Below are 15,746 nucleotides of genomic sequence, written 5' to 3'. Positions count from 1 at the left end.
GGATCTGAAGCAAAGGGAACATTCATGCACTGTTGATGGGAATATAAATTGGTGCAGCCTTGTGGAAAACAGTAAAGAGGTTCCTCAAAAAAATTAAAAATAGAACTACTATATGATACAGCAATTTCACTTCTGGATATTTATCTGAAGAAAACACTAACTTGAAAAAATACATGTACCCCATGTTCACTGCAGCACTATTTACAATAACCAAGATATGGAAACAACATCCCTTGATGGATGAATGGGTAAAGAAATTATGGTATATGCACATGGTGTGTGTGTGTATTCAGCCACAAAAAAAAGAGTAACACTTTGCCATTTGCAACAACATGGATGTGGATCTGATGGCTAAGAAAGCCAGAGAAAGACATATTCCATATGAATGGAATCTTATAAATGAATTGGAAAACAAAACAAAACAACTAAGCTCATAGATACAGAGAACAGATTGGTAGCTGCCAGAGGGAGGGGATAGGGGATAGGAAAAATGGATGAAGGCAGTCAAAATTAAAGAAAAAAAAGAAAAAGATGGGACTTAAGACCCATTTCAAACTTCTAACTTCATAAGACATAAGAATAAGTTTATGTTTTAAGCAATTAAAAAATATGTAGCAGATATAAGTACTATTATTCATGAAATTTAGAATTTGGCAATTAAAGTCTACTCTAAGGATCAACAAAATATGCAAAAAAGACAAGACTAGTCTGGCAACATAAATTTCACTAGGTTGAACAATTTTCAAAAAACAAAATGATTACATTGTGTCTAATTTCAAACATGGAAAGTCAATTCAGTTGCAATTCTATTTAGGGTAACAGAGAAACTAAGATGTATTTGTAGCTGAACTATGTATTACGGTTTCCCCCTTTTAAAATTCTATGAAGCACAGCTTTTAATAGTTCCTCTGAAAATTAGAACAAAAATGGGAGAAACTTCCAAAGCCTAAAAGATACTGTTCTTGGCAATACAGAATCATGAAATCAATGAGATGTCTACTACAGACTTACCATTAAAAATGGATATGAGGGGGGAACCTGAGTAGCTCAGTTGGTTAAGACTGCCTTCAGCTCGGGTCTCAGGGTCCTGGGATCAAATCCCCCATCAGGCTCCTTGCTCAGAAGGGAGTCGGCTTCTCCCTCTGCCTGACGCTCCCCCCTGCTTGTGCTCTCTCTCTCTCTCTCTCTCTCAAATAAATAAATAAACAAAATCTTTTTTTAAAAAGTGGTTATGAGGGGACGCCTGGGTAGTTCAGTTGGTTAACTGTCTGCCTTGAGCTCAAGCTGATTCCAGGGTCCTGGGATAGTCCTGCATTGGGCCCCTTGCTCAGCAAGAAGCCTTCTTCTTCCTCTGCCTGCTATTCCCCAACCTGTGCGCACACAAGAGCACTCTCTCTGACAAATAAATCTTTCCAAATAATAAATAAGTAAGTAAAAAAATAAAATAAAAATGGATATGAAAAGGGGAGCCTCGGTGGCTCAGCTGTTTACACCTTTGACTCTTGATTTTGGCGCAGGTCATTATCTCAGGGTCCTGGGATCAAGCTCTGTGTCAGGCTCCATGCTCAGCCAGGAGTCTGCTTGAGATTCTCTCTGTCCCTCTGCCCCTACCTCTGTGCATGCTCTCAATCACTCTGTCTCAAGATAAATAAATCTTTTAAAAAATGGATATGAGAAAACCAGTCTATTAACACACACACACACACACACACACACACAGAAAAAGAAAAGAAACTAGATTTCTCCCCAACCATTCTTCCATCCCTAACTTCAATTATTCGTAACAGGCAAAACTAGCCTCCAGGCCAGTGTATCCAACTTTTTTCACATCACGATATACACAGAAAATTATAGAATTTGTAGGGAATACTGGGGAAAGAGGCCAGGGCTATTTCAGGAGGAGTCACCAGTTGTAGGCTCAGTGGCCCCAGACCCCAGGCTAACTCACAGAACTGAGGGGAAGCAAGTTTGGCCCATCTGTAATGCATTTATATCTCACTGTTTCAGTTGGTGATGTAAGAGTTCTAACAAATGGGAATTAATACTTTGTGAGTTGTTCAAAAATTCAAGAAGCAAAGTAGCCAAAATCAAAATTAGGAATTGCTAGCTAGATGGACAGAGCCAGTTGTATTTCTAAGGCACCTTATACCATACCTTATTAGATCCTATAAGCAACATTTTCTGACATTAATGACTCTCAACAAAAGACAAAACTGTCCTCAACATCTTCATAGTAGTTGCTAAATATATCTTTTAAAAGTAGCATTTCTGGGGCACCTGGGTGGCTCAGTGGGTTAAAGGCTCTGCCTTCAGCTCAGGTCATGATCCCAGGATTCTGGGATCAAGCCCCACATTGGGTTCTCTGCTCAGCAGGGAGCCTGCCTCTCTGCCTACGTGTGATCTCTGTCAAATAAATTTAAAAATATTTAAAAAATTAAAAAGTAGCATTTCGGAGTCTCTGAATTTAAAAGACCTCCTTAATCACTAATCCCACTTCCATACTATAATCATCATCTGCAGTGTTACTTGACAAAAACATACTTTCTAGATGAACAAGATACCTTCTGCTCCAAGGGGCTCAAAACCAGAGCTGCCTACTTGCTCCTTACTTCACATTAAGTCCTGGTCCCAGAGACCTTCCCAGAAATACTCATAATTAGAGTATACCCTGCGCATGTTAACTATTCTTTCTTCCTTTGGTCATTCAAGCATCATTAAAGCTTATAAGGAATAAGGAAACCAAGAAACTGGTAGCCAAATAAATCCTACTTGTTTTATGAAAAAGTTCCTACACAGATTTTTTTTTGACAAAACAGTGAATTTTGACTAAATGAGCAAATATATGGAAAATACAGAAAAACGAATTACAGTGATTCGGAAATAGAAAAGCGAATTATAGTGATTCGGAAATAGAAAACAACAGTTTTTACCAACTTCATTATATATAAATCAGGCCTTACTGACACTGGCATGAAAAACATTTTAAGCTTCAGCATTACAACAAAGGAAAGAATTGGTAAACAAAAAATCATCAACACGAGGGATTAGACTAATAAAAATAAAAGAACAAAGTCAAGGGTCTAAATTTCATTCTTAAGGACAGAAGGACAAAGTAAGAAAACCTTATACTTTCTCAATTGCATTTCCAAGTTTTCCCTCCTACTTAGCTGACTCTTCTTTACAAATTAAAGTTTAGGTCATATAGATAAGATCAAATCTCAAGGGAGTAATTATTAATAAGTAGCCTTTGCAAGAAATACTACAGAAATACAATCATGAGTTTTCTTTACACTTGACCTTTAAGAGCCTCTACCATACAGTGTTTTGAAGGTAAAAGCGAGGCACATCTTTTACCATGCACAAGTTCCAGCTACAGGTCACCATTAATTAACAAAAATTTCCCCCAAGTTAATATCAATTTACACAAGGCTTTCAACAAATAAAAAGAAGTGTGCTTATAACCTGAATAAAGAGGACTTTTTTCTGATTAACAAAAAATTAAACTGTCAATGAAAAATCATGTTTCCAAGTAAACATCTCATGTCTGAACTTGTACATGCCCTCACTTTTAAAGAAAAACTCATTCTAGAGACAAATAAGTACAAAACGAGAGTAAAACTTAAAAATTTTAAACATTTTTAAATGTTCCACTGTCTTCTTAAAATACTAATAAAAGCAAAGTCTTCACCAAAGCACATTCAAAGCCTTATTAATCAAGTATACATACAACAGAGATTGTGCTAATCTACGTAAAATTGGTGGAATTTTAAATATTGCTAAAAATAAAATGCAATGTATAGCTACTACATTACTCGTTGTTATGGCCTCATATTAAATCATTAAAAATGTAAGGGGCGCCTGGGTGGCTCAGTGGGTTAAAGGCTCTGCCTTTGGCTCAGGTCATGATCCCAGGGTCCTGGGATCGAGCCCCGCATCAGGCTCCCTGCTCAGCAGGGAGCTTGCTTCCCCCTCTCTCTCTGCCTGCCTCTCTGCCTGCTTGTGATCTCTGTCTGTCAAAAAAAAAAAAAAAAAAAAAATCTTTAAATCATTAAAAATGTAAAGTGAAGGATACCTTCTAAAGTCAGTATTTTTTAATTATAAAATTAATATAAATTAACAAAATTCAAATTAACAAAAGCTATTTAGTTTTCTGTTAACAATAAAAGACTTTACTAATAAACATGGGCAAGTACTTAATTCATTTAACAAATATCAATAGTTCTTGATTATGTAAGTGTCAGTACTCTTCTAAGAGTTTAGGATATATCACTGGACAAAATAAGACAAAGAAACCCTGCTCTCATGGAGCTTACAGTCTAGCACTCAGCTTCGCCTCTCCCTCCCACCACCCTGGTTCCATACTTTTCCTGTCAAGAGAAAGCTGGGGGAGTTTTATTAGACCTCTTTACAACCATATAAACAGCTAAGATTTTCTTCACTATTTTCTTGAAGAATCATCACAGACACCAGTCTTTAAAGCTTTAGAATCTTTCTTCCCATAATTATACTCCAACTAAAGACAGGACTTTAAAGGCTTCCTAATGCCAATGTAATTGGTTCTTAAGTTACTAGCTCTATGGGAGCTCAAAATAATCTCCTAATTTCAGAATGTCAACAATCATAAAGATCCACCTTCCCTTTTAAATAAATAAAGTTTATTTCTTAAAAAATAAAACAAAACCTATAAACTGTTATAAACTGTAAGTAAAGTTTACATCTTATCAGAAGTGCCCATGTCAAAGTGGCCTAAGTTTTTCTTAAGTTAGTACCTAATTTTTTGGCAACTGCATAAGCTTCATCTGGTGATTTTGCCACATGTCCTTTGGGAATGGAGACACCAGCTTCTTGCAACAATTCCATACTCATGTATTCATGTAGTGAGAGATTCCTTTGTTGCTGCTGCTGTATTTGGAGTCCATGGTTGTTAAAAAATCCAGAACTTCCCAGAACCTAAAGAAATTGGGGACATATTATATATGACAGTAATTTGGAACTTATTAAAACACTTTCTCAAAATACTTTTTTATATACAGTACTTGGTTCTTCCTAACTGTAATAAAACTGTTATATTAAACCATCAAAGAATAATATTCAGAGTACCTAAATTATAACCTAAGAGCTAACCTACCAGCTAAATATCAAATGTTACCCTTGTAGTTTTAACTATTTTCTCATCATGTCTAGTCCTACTTTTTATTTGAGCTCCACTACCATATCCCTAATGACCTACAGAGCATTTCTACCCCAATGCCAAATTCAGCAGATCTAAAACCAACCTCATCTTTTCCAACAAACCGAAAATCCTTCCCATTTTCTTCTCTCCATCATTCTTCCAGCACCTAACAAATTGCTTGGCACTAGATATATGGTAGTTAGTTGAGTGATTCCTCTTTCAAACACATAAGACTAAACGCTGGTTTCATCTGTAGTGATCACTGTGGTGTGCTACTCAGATTCCCCTTTCATAGCCCAGCTGCTGGGAGTGTTGGCTACTGACAGCTCTCTACTGAGTCCTCTCACTGGTGCTTCCTTGCCCAAAGTCACACCTTCCCACTCTCAGCCTGCATCCAATGACTGGTTGATGGGGTTTAAGGTAAGGTTATAAAGTCCTAGCACCTCACCCCAATTTGGGATAATTCTGAAGGACCATCTTAGTTCCAGATCTCCCAGAGGAGGCAAAAGTTCCTACTGCAACTGCACCACAGTTCTACTTCTCCCACTATTCAAGCCTCCTTCCTTCACTCCCACAGGTGTTGAGCCAGACACCACTTTCCAGGTTGATTTCCTCAATGAAACTCTTCATTTCATAGCCTGCAAATATCAAAATTCCTCAATCCTATCAACTTTATATGACAATATGTAGAACAAATTAAGTGCTATGAAAGCCCTGGAAGAATGAATTGAAATTACACATTTAAGTATTATCCATACATTTTCATTCTCTAAACAAGGAATGCAGAATACTGAAACACAGCTCATATGAAACACATAACAGCATAAGAATTGAATTTAAAGGGATCATATATACAGTCTATTTCTTTTTTTTTTTTTTAAAGATTTTGTTTATTTATTTGAGAGAGAGAGAGAGAGAGATCACAGGTAGGCAGAGAATCAGGCAGAGAGAGGGGGAAGCAGGCTCCCTGCCGAGCAGAGAGCCGAATGTGGGGCTTGATCCCAGGACCCTGAGATCATGACCTGAGCTGAAGGCAGAGGCTTAACCCACTGAGCCACCCAGGTGCCCCTATTTCTTTTTTTTTTTTTTTTTTTTTTTTTCAAGATTTTTTTTTTTTTTTTTAATTTATTTATTTGACAGAGAGAAATCACAAGTAGGCAGAGAGGCAGGCAGAGAGAGAGAGGAGGAAGCAGGCCCCCCGCCGAGCAGAGAGCCCGATGCGGGGCTCGAACCCAGGACCTGGGATCATGACCTGAGCCGAAGGCAGCGGCTTAACCCACTGAGCCACCCAGGCGCCCCCCCCCCTATTTCTTTTTAATATAAAATATTGGAAACCATTTACTGATAGTCCATGTTACAGTTTAAAAGGATTAGAAATGTGCAGTTCTAGACTATCAACTATTGCTTTATTAAACAGTCTTTCTTGAAGGAAGTTCATGAACCATCTGCATCAAAATTACCTGGGATGTTGTCTAAAAATGCAGATTCTGGGGCCCATTCGAATCTACAAAATCTCTGGAATGGGCCTCAGGTAATCTGCATTCACAACAAGTCATTCACCTGATTCTTAAGCACCCTACAGTCTGAGAACCCTAGTCTAAAAAGTCAGTCACACCAAGTAACAACTTGTTTGTTTCGCCTGGTAAGCTAAAATCCTGAATAACATTTCAGCAGAGAAACTCAACTCCCTGATTTACTGTCACTTCAATATTAAAAACCAGCAACATCCCAAACCGTTCATTATACATCTACTTTCTGAAATCCCACTCCTGGGTATATACCCAACAGAAATGAGTGCTTTGTCTACCAAAAGGCATATTCATAAGAATATCCATAGTGGGCTTATTCATTAAAAAACAAAAATGACTCAATCACCCATCAGCAGAAAAAAATACAGCATATTCACATACTAGGATCCTACAGAGCAATTTTTTAAAAATACCTGTTGCTCACAAAACAATGGATTCATCTCAAAGACATAATTTTGAGGAAAAGAAACCAGATACAAGAATACATATTTATATTTTTTAATATAGTTCAAAACCAGTCAAAATTAGTGATAGAAGTCAGTCAGAATTAGTGGTCGGTCATCTTCTATTGGGGAATACTGATAAGGGGAGAGGACATGGGTGCTTCTGAGGGCTGAAAGTATTACATATCTTGATCTGAATGGTGGCTACACAGATGTATACATACGTAAAAATTAATCTAGCTACCCAAAGTTGTAAACTTTATATAAATTATACCTCAAAATAACAATAAAAATAAGGGGGGAAGAGGAGTACCGAGCAGAGCTTGGTAAAAACAGTTATACATTCAAACCTTTTTTGAATGCCTATATACCAGACACTGCGCAAGGGATGTTAAAAGAATAAAACCGACTTGGTCCAGCCACAGAATTCATTTAATGTAAATGAGCATGTAAATGAACACCTACAACACACTCGAGCATTCAGAGTCATTACATGGCACCTAATTAGCTGGACGGACTAGAAAAAATACTATAGAGGCCTGATCCCAGCTTGAAAATAAAACAACTTGGGGCTACTGAGTGGCTCAGTCAGTTAAGGGCCTGGCTCTTAGCTTCAGCTCAGGTCCTGAGCTCATGGTGGTAAGATGGAGGCCCCTGCAGGTTCCAGGCTCAACTGTAAGTAGGCTTCCCCTCTCCCTCTCCGCCTGCCTCGCCCCCCCACTCACAGTTGCACTCTCTCTCTCAAATAAATAAATCTTTTAAAAAATCAATAAATAAATAAAAATAAAATAAAACACCACTTTGGGAACAACTGGGGAAATCTAAAACTAAATTTCCAAAGTATGATAAGTACAAATTTCCTAAATATAATAACTATGTGTGGTTATTTAGGAGAATGTCTTCACCTTTAAAAGGCGTGTACTAGGGGCACCTGGGTGGCTCAGTGAGTTAAAGCCTCTGCCTTTGGCTCAGGTCATGATTCCAGAGTCCTGGGATCAAGTCCCACATCAGGCTCTCTGCTCAGCAGGGAGCCTGTTTCCTCCTCTCTCTCTCTCTCTCTGCCTGCCTCTCTAGCTACTTGTGATCTCTGTCTGTCAAATAAATAAATAAATAATCTTTAAAAAAAAAAAAGGTGTGTACTATGGGATGCCTGGGTGGCTCAGTCAGTTAAGCATCTGCCTCATGCTCAGGTCATGATCCTAGGGTCCTGGAATGGAGCCTGAGCCTTGCATCAGGCTCCTCCCTCTGCCTGCAGCTTCCCTCGCTTGTGATCTCTCTCCCTCCCTCTCTCTGACAAATAAATATCTTAAAAATAAATAAAAGGTGTGTGCTAAAATAATATCTAGGGATAAAGCGCCATGATATCTGCCAGCTAGTCTCAAATGGCTGAGCAAAAAGAAATGAATATAATTTTATACATACATGCATATATAAACATATATATATGCACATGAATGTAGTTTTTTAAAGATAAAGCAAATGCAGCAAAATGTTAAATATATGGACGCCTGGGTGGCTCAGTTGGTTAAGCAGCTGCCTTCAGCTCAGGTCATGATCCCAGCATTCTGGGATCCAGTCCCACATTGGGCTTCTTGCTTGGCAGGGAGCCTGCTTCTCCCTCTGCCTCTGTCTGCCTGTGCTCGCTCTCACTCCTCTCTCTCTGACAAATAAATAAATGAAATCTTAAAAAAAAAAAAAAAAGTTAAATATAGATGAAAGCAATATATGTGCTCACTGTACGACTGCTGGAACATTCTATCAGTTTGAAATTTTTCCCAAAAAAGTTCAGGGTAAACCAATGACACAAAGCTCTAGGTATATTTTTACAGTTTCTTTCAAATACCTCTATTCACAAAGAATCAATAGTACTCATAAGGTAATGCTGCTTTTATACGCCTTTAAAGGTTTTGTAATATCTGAAGTGTGGCTAATCCTTTCCTTGCACCCCTAGAAGTTATGACTTGAAATACGTTTTTTTAATTATGCTGGTAATAAATATTCCTACAGAATCACAAGGATTCCCACATTTAAGTCTTTATCTTTCTCCACATTATCACTTAGAAGATTCCTACTGCCAAAAGGCCACCAATTCCTGGCCAAATCCCTATACTACCACCCATTTAATCATCTACCCATTTAATCATTCACCAATTCAAAAGGGGAAAATGTAGTTACTGAAAAATGTGATTCACGACGAGAAAGTATTTAAAATTAGTTCATCTGCTCATAACCTGAACTATTTAATCAGACATACACTGGACAAAAGATACAGAGAAACTAGACCAGGGTTAGAGAACTAAACATAATGTTTAAGAATATTTGCTAAACTCTATGTGTGACCTTGAACAAGTTTCCTAGGATCCTGCACCTCTGCGTCCTCATCTACAAAAGCAAGGGGTTAGATTAAGGGCCTCCCAAATTCTAAAGCTGTATTTTTTAATGTGTGGGTGGAAAAGAAGAGATGTTGTAAGACAATAAACTAGGCACCTCCATATGGAGAGACAAGAGCTTTTAAAAGAATTTCCAAAAGGACAGATGAAAACATATTTGTTCACCAAGTCTTCATTTTCTAAAATCAAGACAGCACTCTTTAAGACTCATAAGAAGGGGGACGCGTGGGTGGCTCAGTGGGTTAAGCCGCTGTCTTCGGCTCAGGTCATGATCTCAGGGTCCTGGAATCGAGTCCCACATCGGGCTCTCTGCTCAGCAAGAAGCCTGCTTCCCTCTCTCTCTCTCTCTCTCTGCCTGCCTCTCCGTCTACTTGTGATCTCTCTCTGTCAAATAAATAAATAAAATCTTTAAAAAAAAAAAAAGACTCATAAGAAGGAAGTTCAAGGCCAAAAAATATCACTTCTCCTATTGAGAAGCATACTCATGTAATTCACTGCCTCCAGATTTAGAGTATTAAAATCAATTCATTTTTGTCATGTCGAAGGAGTTAATCTCAGAACGTAATCTAAAACTCTGGAATTGACTTATGAAGCAATCGTGCCCTTTCACAAGTTTCTTGGTATCAACGTTGGAAAGAACAGGCCAAGTCTTCCGGAAAAAAACTGAAGAGCAGATTCAAGCACACAGGCTTTGGAGCCGGACGGTTCTGGAATTACGCTTTAGCTTTGCCCCTACCTGCTTTGTGACGAAGCCCGAATTACTAGCTCTCCAGGCCACAATTTCCTCATCAATGATGAGGATATTAATGACACCCTTATAGTGCTGCTGAAAAGCGTAACAAGAAACTACAAGTAAAATGCCCAGCTCAGTACCTGGCCCACGGTAAACACTCCAAAACAAAAAACCAAAACAAACAAACACTTGTGGTGGTTATGCTATACTCGACCCAGAAACGAAGTGATCCAAAAGATAACTGTCTTACTTCCCCAACTGGTAAGCTGGTAAACATCATCTTATTACTACCCTTAACAAACAGAACAGGTGGGAAACTTCCCTGCCTCTTCCCAGAACAGACCAGTCAGCAAGCTGATCCCATGAAGACATTCCCACCTATGACAGCTCCCCAGGGACATAAAAGTACATCTGAAGGGCATTTCCCCCCTCCCCAAAGAAGGGCCGCGGAAGCCTCTGCCCACTGCGCGGGGTGAGGTAAAAGCAGCAGAAACTGCCCAGGCTCCCACACCTCCACTTAGAAAGGCTCCCCTCACCCGCCTCCCCGCCGGCCCTCAGAAACTGAGAGGGCAGCCGCAGCCGAAGGCCCGACTCCTCGCGGGCTGAAGACGATAGCAGAGCGGCGCAAATATGGGCCCGCTCGCAGCCACAGCCACAGCGGGCAGTCCTCCAGGGCAAGCCGCCCGCGGGCCCGGCTGGGCAATCCCATGTCACCCAATGTCACCTATTGCGAAGTGACCCCGAGCCGGGCATCACATCCCCTCACACCTCATCCACAGGAGCCACGTCTCCCACCTCGCCCTTCCTCCTGCCGACCCTCGAAGAGATAGCGGGCTGGGCCGCAATACCTGGGCGGCAGCCCGCAGCGCAGGCCGGGACCCGCGGCTCCTAAGGGCGGTGGTAGCCAATAACCGGCTGTAGAACATGGAGGCCGCCATTTCTGAGCCCGACCCCGTCCCCTCGGCGCCGTGCGCAGGCGCAGGAGCGCGAGGCGCCCGGCGACCCAGCTGCTCCTGACGCGCACTCCAACCCGTGGCCCCACCCATGGCGGGCGGAACTTCTGGTTAACTCTGCGAATGCGGATTCCCTTAGCAGAGATTGCCAGTTCAAGCAAAGTTGGGCTAGACCGGCACAGAGCAAACTTTGACCTTTAGAGCTAACCGCCGCAGCCTCAATATGCGACCTGTGACCAGAAAGCAACCCGAGGACTTCCTAGTAAAGTGGTAAGATGTGCTATTGGAAAGATGACCAGCCTCGCCATCTGTGTGATCCCAACTTCTCTGAGGCTCAGTTGCCTTATCCGTAAGATGGGGTTCATTGAAAAAATAAGCACTCAGTGTCTGCTTTGTGCCAAAGTCTGTGTTGATACAGCAGTGAATAAAACACCGATTCTACCTTTAAAAAAAAAAAAAAGACGATCAGCCACTAGTTACCAATCCAAATGGCACACAGAATCGCCTAGGAAGCTTTAGAAAAACTTCATTCACCAGACCCGTCTGAGGATGGAGTCAGGAATCTATATTTCTTAGAGCTCTCAGGTGAATGACATACACACTGAGCATTGAAAACCCTGAGATGAGACGTGTGCCCCATCAAGACTTGACCACTGGACACACGGAGCCTATTTTCCTCTGGATATGTGGTTTTAAAATGTGTTGAAGAGTTTTCAGTGTAAAAGATGTTAACCCAGGAATAGATTGGAGGGACTGACCAGCATTATACAGGCTCTGGTAGCTGCTTCTCAAGTACAGTGGCCCAATGCACAGAACAGCGCTGTATAAAGAAAAAAAAAAAAAGGAATCTAAAACAGCCTATCAACTTAGGGAATGGAAAAGGGCTTTCTGCAGTCCCCCAAATCTCTGAGCTCTTAAAGACAAAACTTTCTCAGGGACTTTTTCATTTCACTGCACTTATGCGGGACTGTCCTCAAAGCTCGCTTCATCACTAAAAGGTATTATGTACAGTTAGAAATAGGGAGAGTGGGAAAAAGACATTGGTAGTTCAAATGTCTCTTGCTCTACCCTTCCACTGCCAATCATTGCCAGTCAAATAAAATCTAGATAATCTGCCCAAAAAGCTGGGGCTGAGACCTACCAGCTTCTGTTGGAAACACCTATCCCATCAGATATGAATAGGACATACTTATTTTCAAGCCATTTTTTTAGTTACTAGTAAACACAGCAGTTGAACAACCAGGTACAACAAACCATCTGAGTCCAAGGCCAGATATTTAAAGGGTACACAGGTAAACTCAGAATAAGTCAATGTGCTAAAATAAGATGTAAGGCTTTACCCCTGATAGGAGCCTGAGTGGCTCCACACCTGTCAAGTCTGCATCACAGGTGAACCATTACACATCTCCCCTGTTGTGCCCTCTTCAACCCTAGCTTAAAAACAGGGAAGGCAGCAGCAGAAATATGGAGTAAGTCAAGAAGTGAGAAAGAGAAAATGCAGATTATGTGGGACTGGCTCCTTTGGAAACCTAAGCAAGAGGCAGAGGTGCATTCCTTCAGCACTCCTTGACTGTGTTCAGAGCTCTGTATGCCTGGATACCTCACTAAAAGAATTCAGTGAGGTAAAATGATGTGACTCCTACCTGCTAACCTTGTTTCATCACCAGGCAATCAGCCTTAAAAAATGAAACTTCTTTACTAAGAAACTACTTTTTCCACAACAAACACTTTTATCATTTTTTTTCTACAAGGATCTCAGAAACTAGTAGGCAGAATGTATTAGGTGGAGGGTAGGGGAGAGTATATGAGGAAGGGGGGAAAAAAGAATTGTACTTCATGTATAATGCTATTCTTATGCTCGACCTGTAGTCCCCACTTTGTGTCTCTCTGCCTCTCTACCCGGAGATTAAGGATGGGCGTGGTGTGCAGGAAGAAAGAGGAAAAGAAATTTCCTAGGGAGAGACTTTAATTTTTTTCACAGTCCTTTCAAATCATTAAAGGATATAACATCTGATGTAGCAAAATCATTGAAGGTATAATAATACCCCCCCAAATTTTACTGCCTAGAGCGAAGACTTATCTAAACTGTCCTATTGGTTAGGTGATGGGGATTGAAAAGCGTACTTGCTGTGATGAGCACTGGGTGATGTATGGAAGTGCTGAATCACTATATTGTACACCTGAAACTAATATAACACTGTATGTTAACTAACTGGAATTAAAATAAATACTTTAAAAAATCTTTTAACTCACTTAACAAATAACTTTGCTGTATTTGAAACAAATATAAATGGAATTTTAGAAGAAAGAGCTGACTTGGAAATGTTAGCAGTGACTATCAGTGTTAACCCCATCTAGATTCAAGAGACTAAATATGTAGCCAGTTAGTGCGTGCAGACTTACCAACACAGGTGAAAAAAGTGGCTTTCATGAATGACATTGAAAATGCAATGGATAAAATGATGGAGACTGATTCAAACTTAGAAACAAGTATGACAATTCACTAAGGTACAGAAAAGATGTTTGGGTTGTATTGTAGGTCATACAAAAAGAAGGAGGCAAGTTTGAAATGTAGTTCAAATTATTCTTGCTAAATTTTTTTAAAGATTTTATTTATTTGATGGATAGAGATCACAAGTACGCAGAGAGACTGGCAAAGAGAGAGGGAGAAGCAGGCTCAGCCTCTCTCCCCGGCAGAGAGCCCAATATGGGTCTTGATCCCAGGACCCTGAGATCATGACCTGAGCTGAAGGCAGAGGCTTAACCCACTGAGCCACCCAGGCGCCTCTCTTGCTAAATTTTGTTACAGAGAAATGAAACACTTGAAATTCTCAAAAAATAATAAATTGTCCTATTGTTAACTATAGAATTAATAGAATTACCAAGTGCTGCAGAAACAACTTCCAATATATCTGCTTACCCTGAACTTCTATTGATGGCTGAGTGAATAATGACGATTTACTGAACACTTAGTTTTTGGTGCCAGATAGTTACATATTTTTTTTTCTATCCTTTATTTTGTCATGAGACATTGTCAGATTCTCTGGTTTTCAACTTATTCCATTTTACCCATCCAATCTGTGCCAAAGAAAGAAACAGTTACCAGATTTATACAGGGTATAAGGGTGAAGGAAGAGGACATACAGTGTTTACACAAGATTTCTCTTAGTTCTCTTAAAGCCTCAGAAGTAATAGTAGGAACACTTATCTAGACCACCCTAGAATGGCAGTACCAGAAGACAGAGATAAACACATTTTAGTAATCCTCACATTCCTGCATTTTACAGAAGGGAAAACGGAGGTTTGGAAACAGTAAGTAACTTGCCCAGAGTCAATAGCTTTTACTTGATTGCTCCAGCACAACATCTGAATTTGTTCTATTTGGCAAGAATTGGTTCCGTATGGCAAGAGGAGAATTCAAGAAAATAACTAAGATTTGTATCATCTTATCATTTTCATTAACCTTTTACTTTTCACTCCATTCACTACCTAAAGGAAAGAATGATGCTGCAGACCATCAGAGGACAGGTTCTGAGGTGTAAATGCAAGGGCTGAGAACTGCAAAAGACTGAACTTCAAGTTTCAAAAGCCAGAACAAAGAAGGACTCAAGGAAAGTTTATGCCTCAGAAATAGAACTGAAATTTCCTCTCTCCTAGAGAATATGGAGAGAGGAAATTGGGAAAAAGCAAGACACTCTGGTGGTTTCTTGAGGAGGGCCCCTGTGTTGTATACTTTCCAATGCCATTGTGTTCCGGATGAAGGGTTATTCCACTCCCAAAGAGTTTTGGGGATCTGTTGGAGGCTACGGCATGGTTGGAGTCGTGGATCAAACCAGGCCCTGATTTGTGTCTCCTTTAAAGTCCGGGCACCTTGATAAGGGGTCAAGGACAGGAAAGTTGAGTAACACTGAGAAAGGGTCTGTGCTATGTGTCGTGCGCTGGCCTACGTGACTTCCCACATGCTTTCCCCAAACAGAAGGGAACAGTGTGGTCAGGGTCATGAATTCTTAGTTGGTCCTTGTTGTTCCTGTACTTCCCATAACCCACTCCCTGGTTGATTGTCTTGCTAATGGCATTAGCCGTGACTACCTGGCATCACGAGATTTGCTTGTAGTTAATGTAAACTTGTTATAGGAACTTGTGGTTATCTGACTAGGTACTGATGTATTACTCCTTCTATTGTGGTCTGCCTTATAAATGCTTGTAAGATGTGGAATAAAATCGGCACTGTTGGACATCCTCCTCAGTGCTCTTCCTGCCCCCATCTCTTTGTCTCTTGATTTCTTTTCACCATCCTCTTACCTTCATGTTCCTGGTTGATTTGTCATGCCAGCCGTGACAGGGATCTAAACAAGGGATACCAAAAGAAGACACAAAACCCCTGAGCACACTGGTGGCACGGAAGGAGTGGAAACTTCTGACAGTCAGGTGTACCTTTGCAGATAGAGCTAAATCATATTCCCAGGATTGTACCCATCCGACCAAAGCTGAGGAAGCCAGCAAGGGCTTCCAGAACCATTGACAG

The 15,746-nt window shown here is 40.4% G+C and overlaps 1 protein-coding gene across 1 annotated transcript in view; it reads right to left on the bottom strand.

Annotated features, from left to right (window-relative positions):
- The window catches only part of SUCLA2 (succinate-CoA ligase ADP-forming subunit beta), a 58,542-nt gene extending 47,273 nt beyond the window's left edge, over positions 1-11,269 (bottom strand). Inside the window, exons 1-2 of the mRNA XM_047723430.1 lie at positions 11,117-11,269; positions 4,770-4,950 (exon numbers count right to left, since the gene is read on the bottom strand). Coding sequence (XP_047579386.1) covers positions 4,770-4,950; positions 11,117-11,206 — 271 coding nt within the window. The 5' untranslated portion in view covers positions 11,207-11,269. The remainder of the gene's footprint in view (positions 1-4,769; positions 4,951-11,116) is intronic.
- Positions 11,270-15,746: the final 4,477 nt, after the last annotated feature.

The sequence above is a fragment of the Lutra lutra genome, chromosome 3 (assembly GCF_902655055.1).
Source record: "Lutra lutra chromosome 3, mLutLut1.2, whole genome shotgun sequence".
NCBI classification, from domain to species: domain Eukaryota; kingdom Metazoa; phylum Chordata; class Mammalia; order Carnivora; family Mustelidae; genus Lutra; species Lutra lutra.
This window is presented reverse-complemented; position numbering and strand designations above follow the sequence as displayed.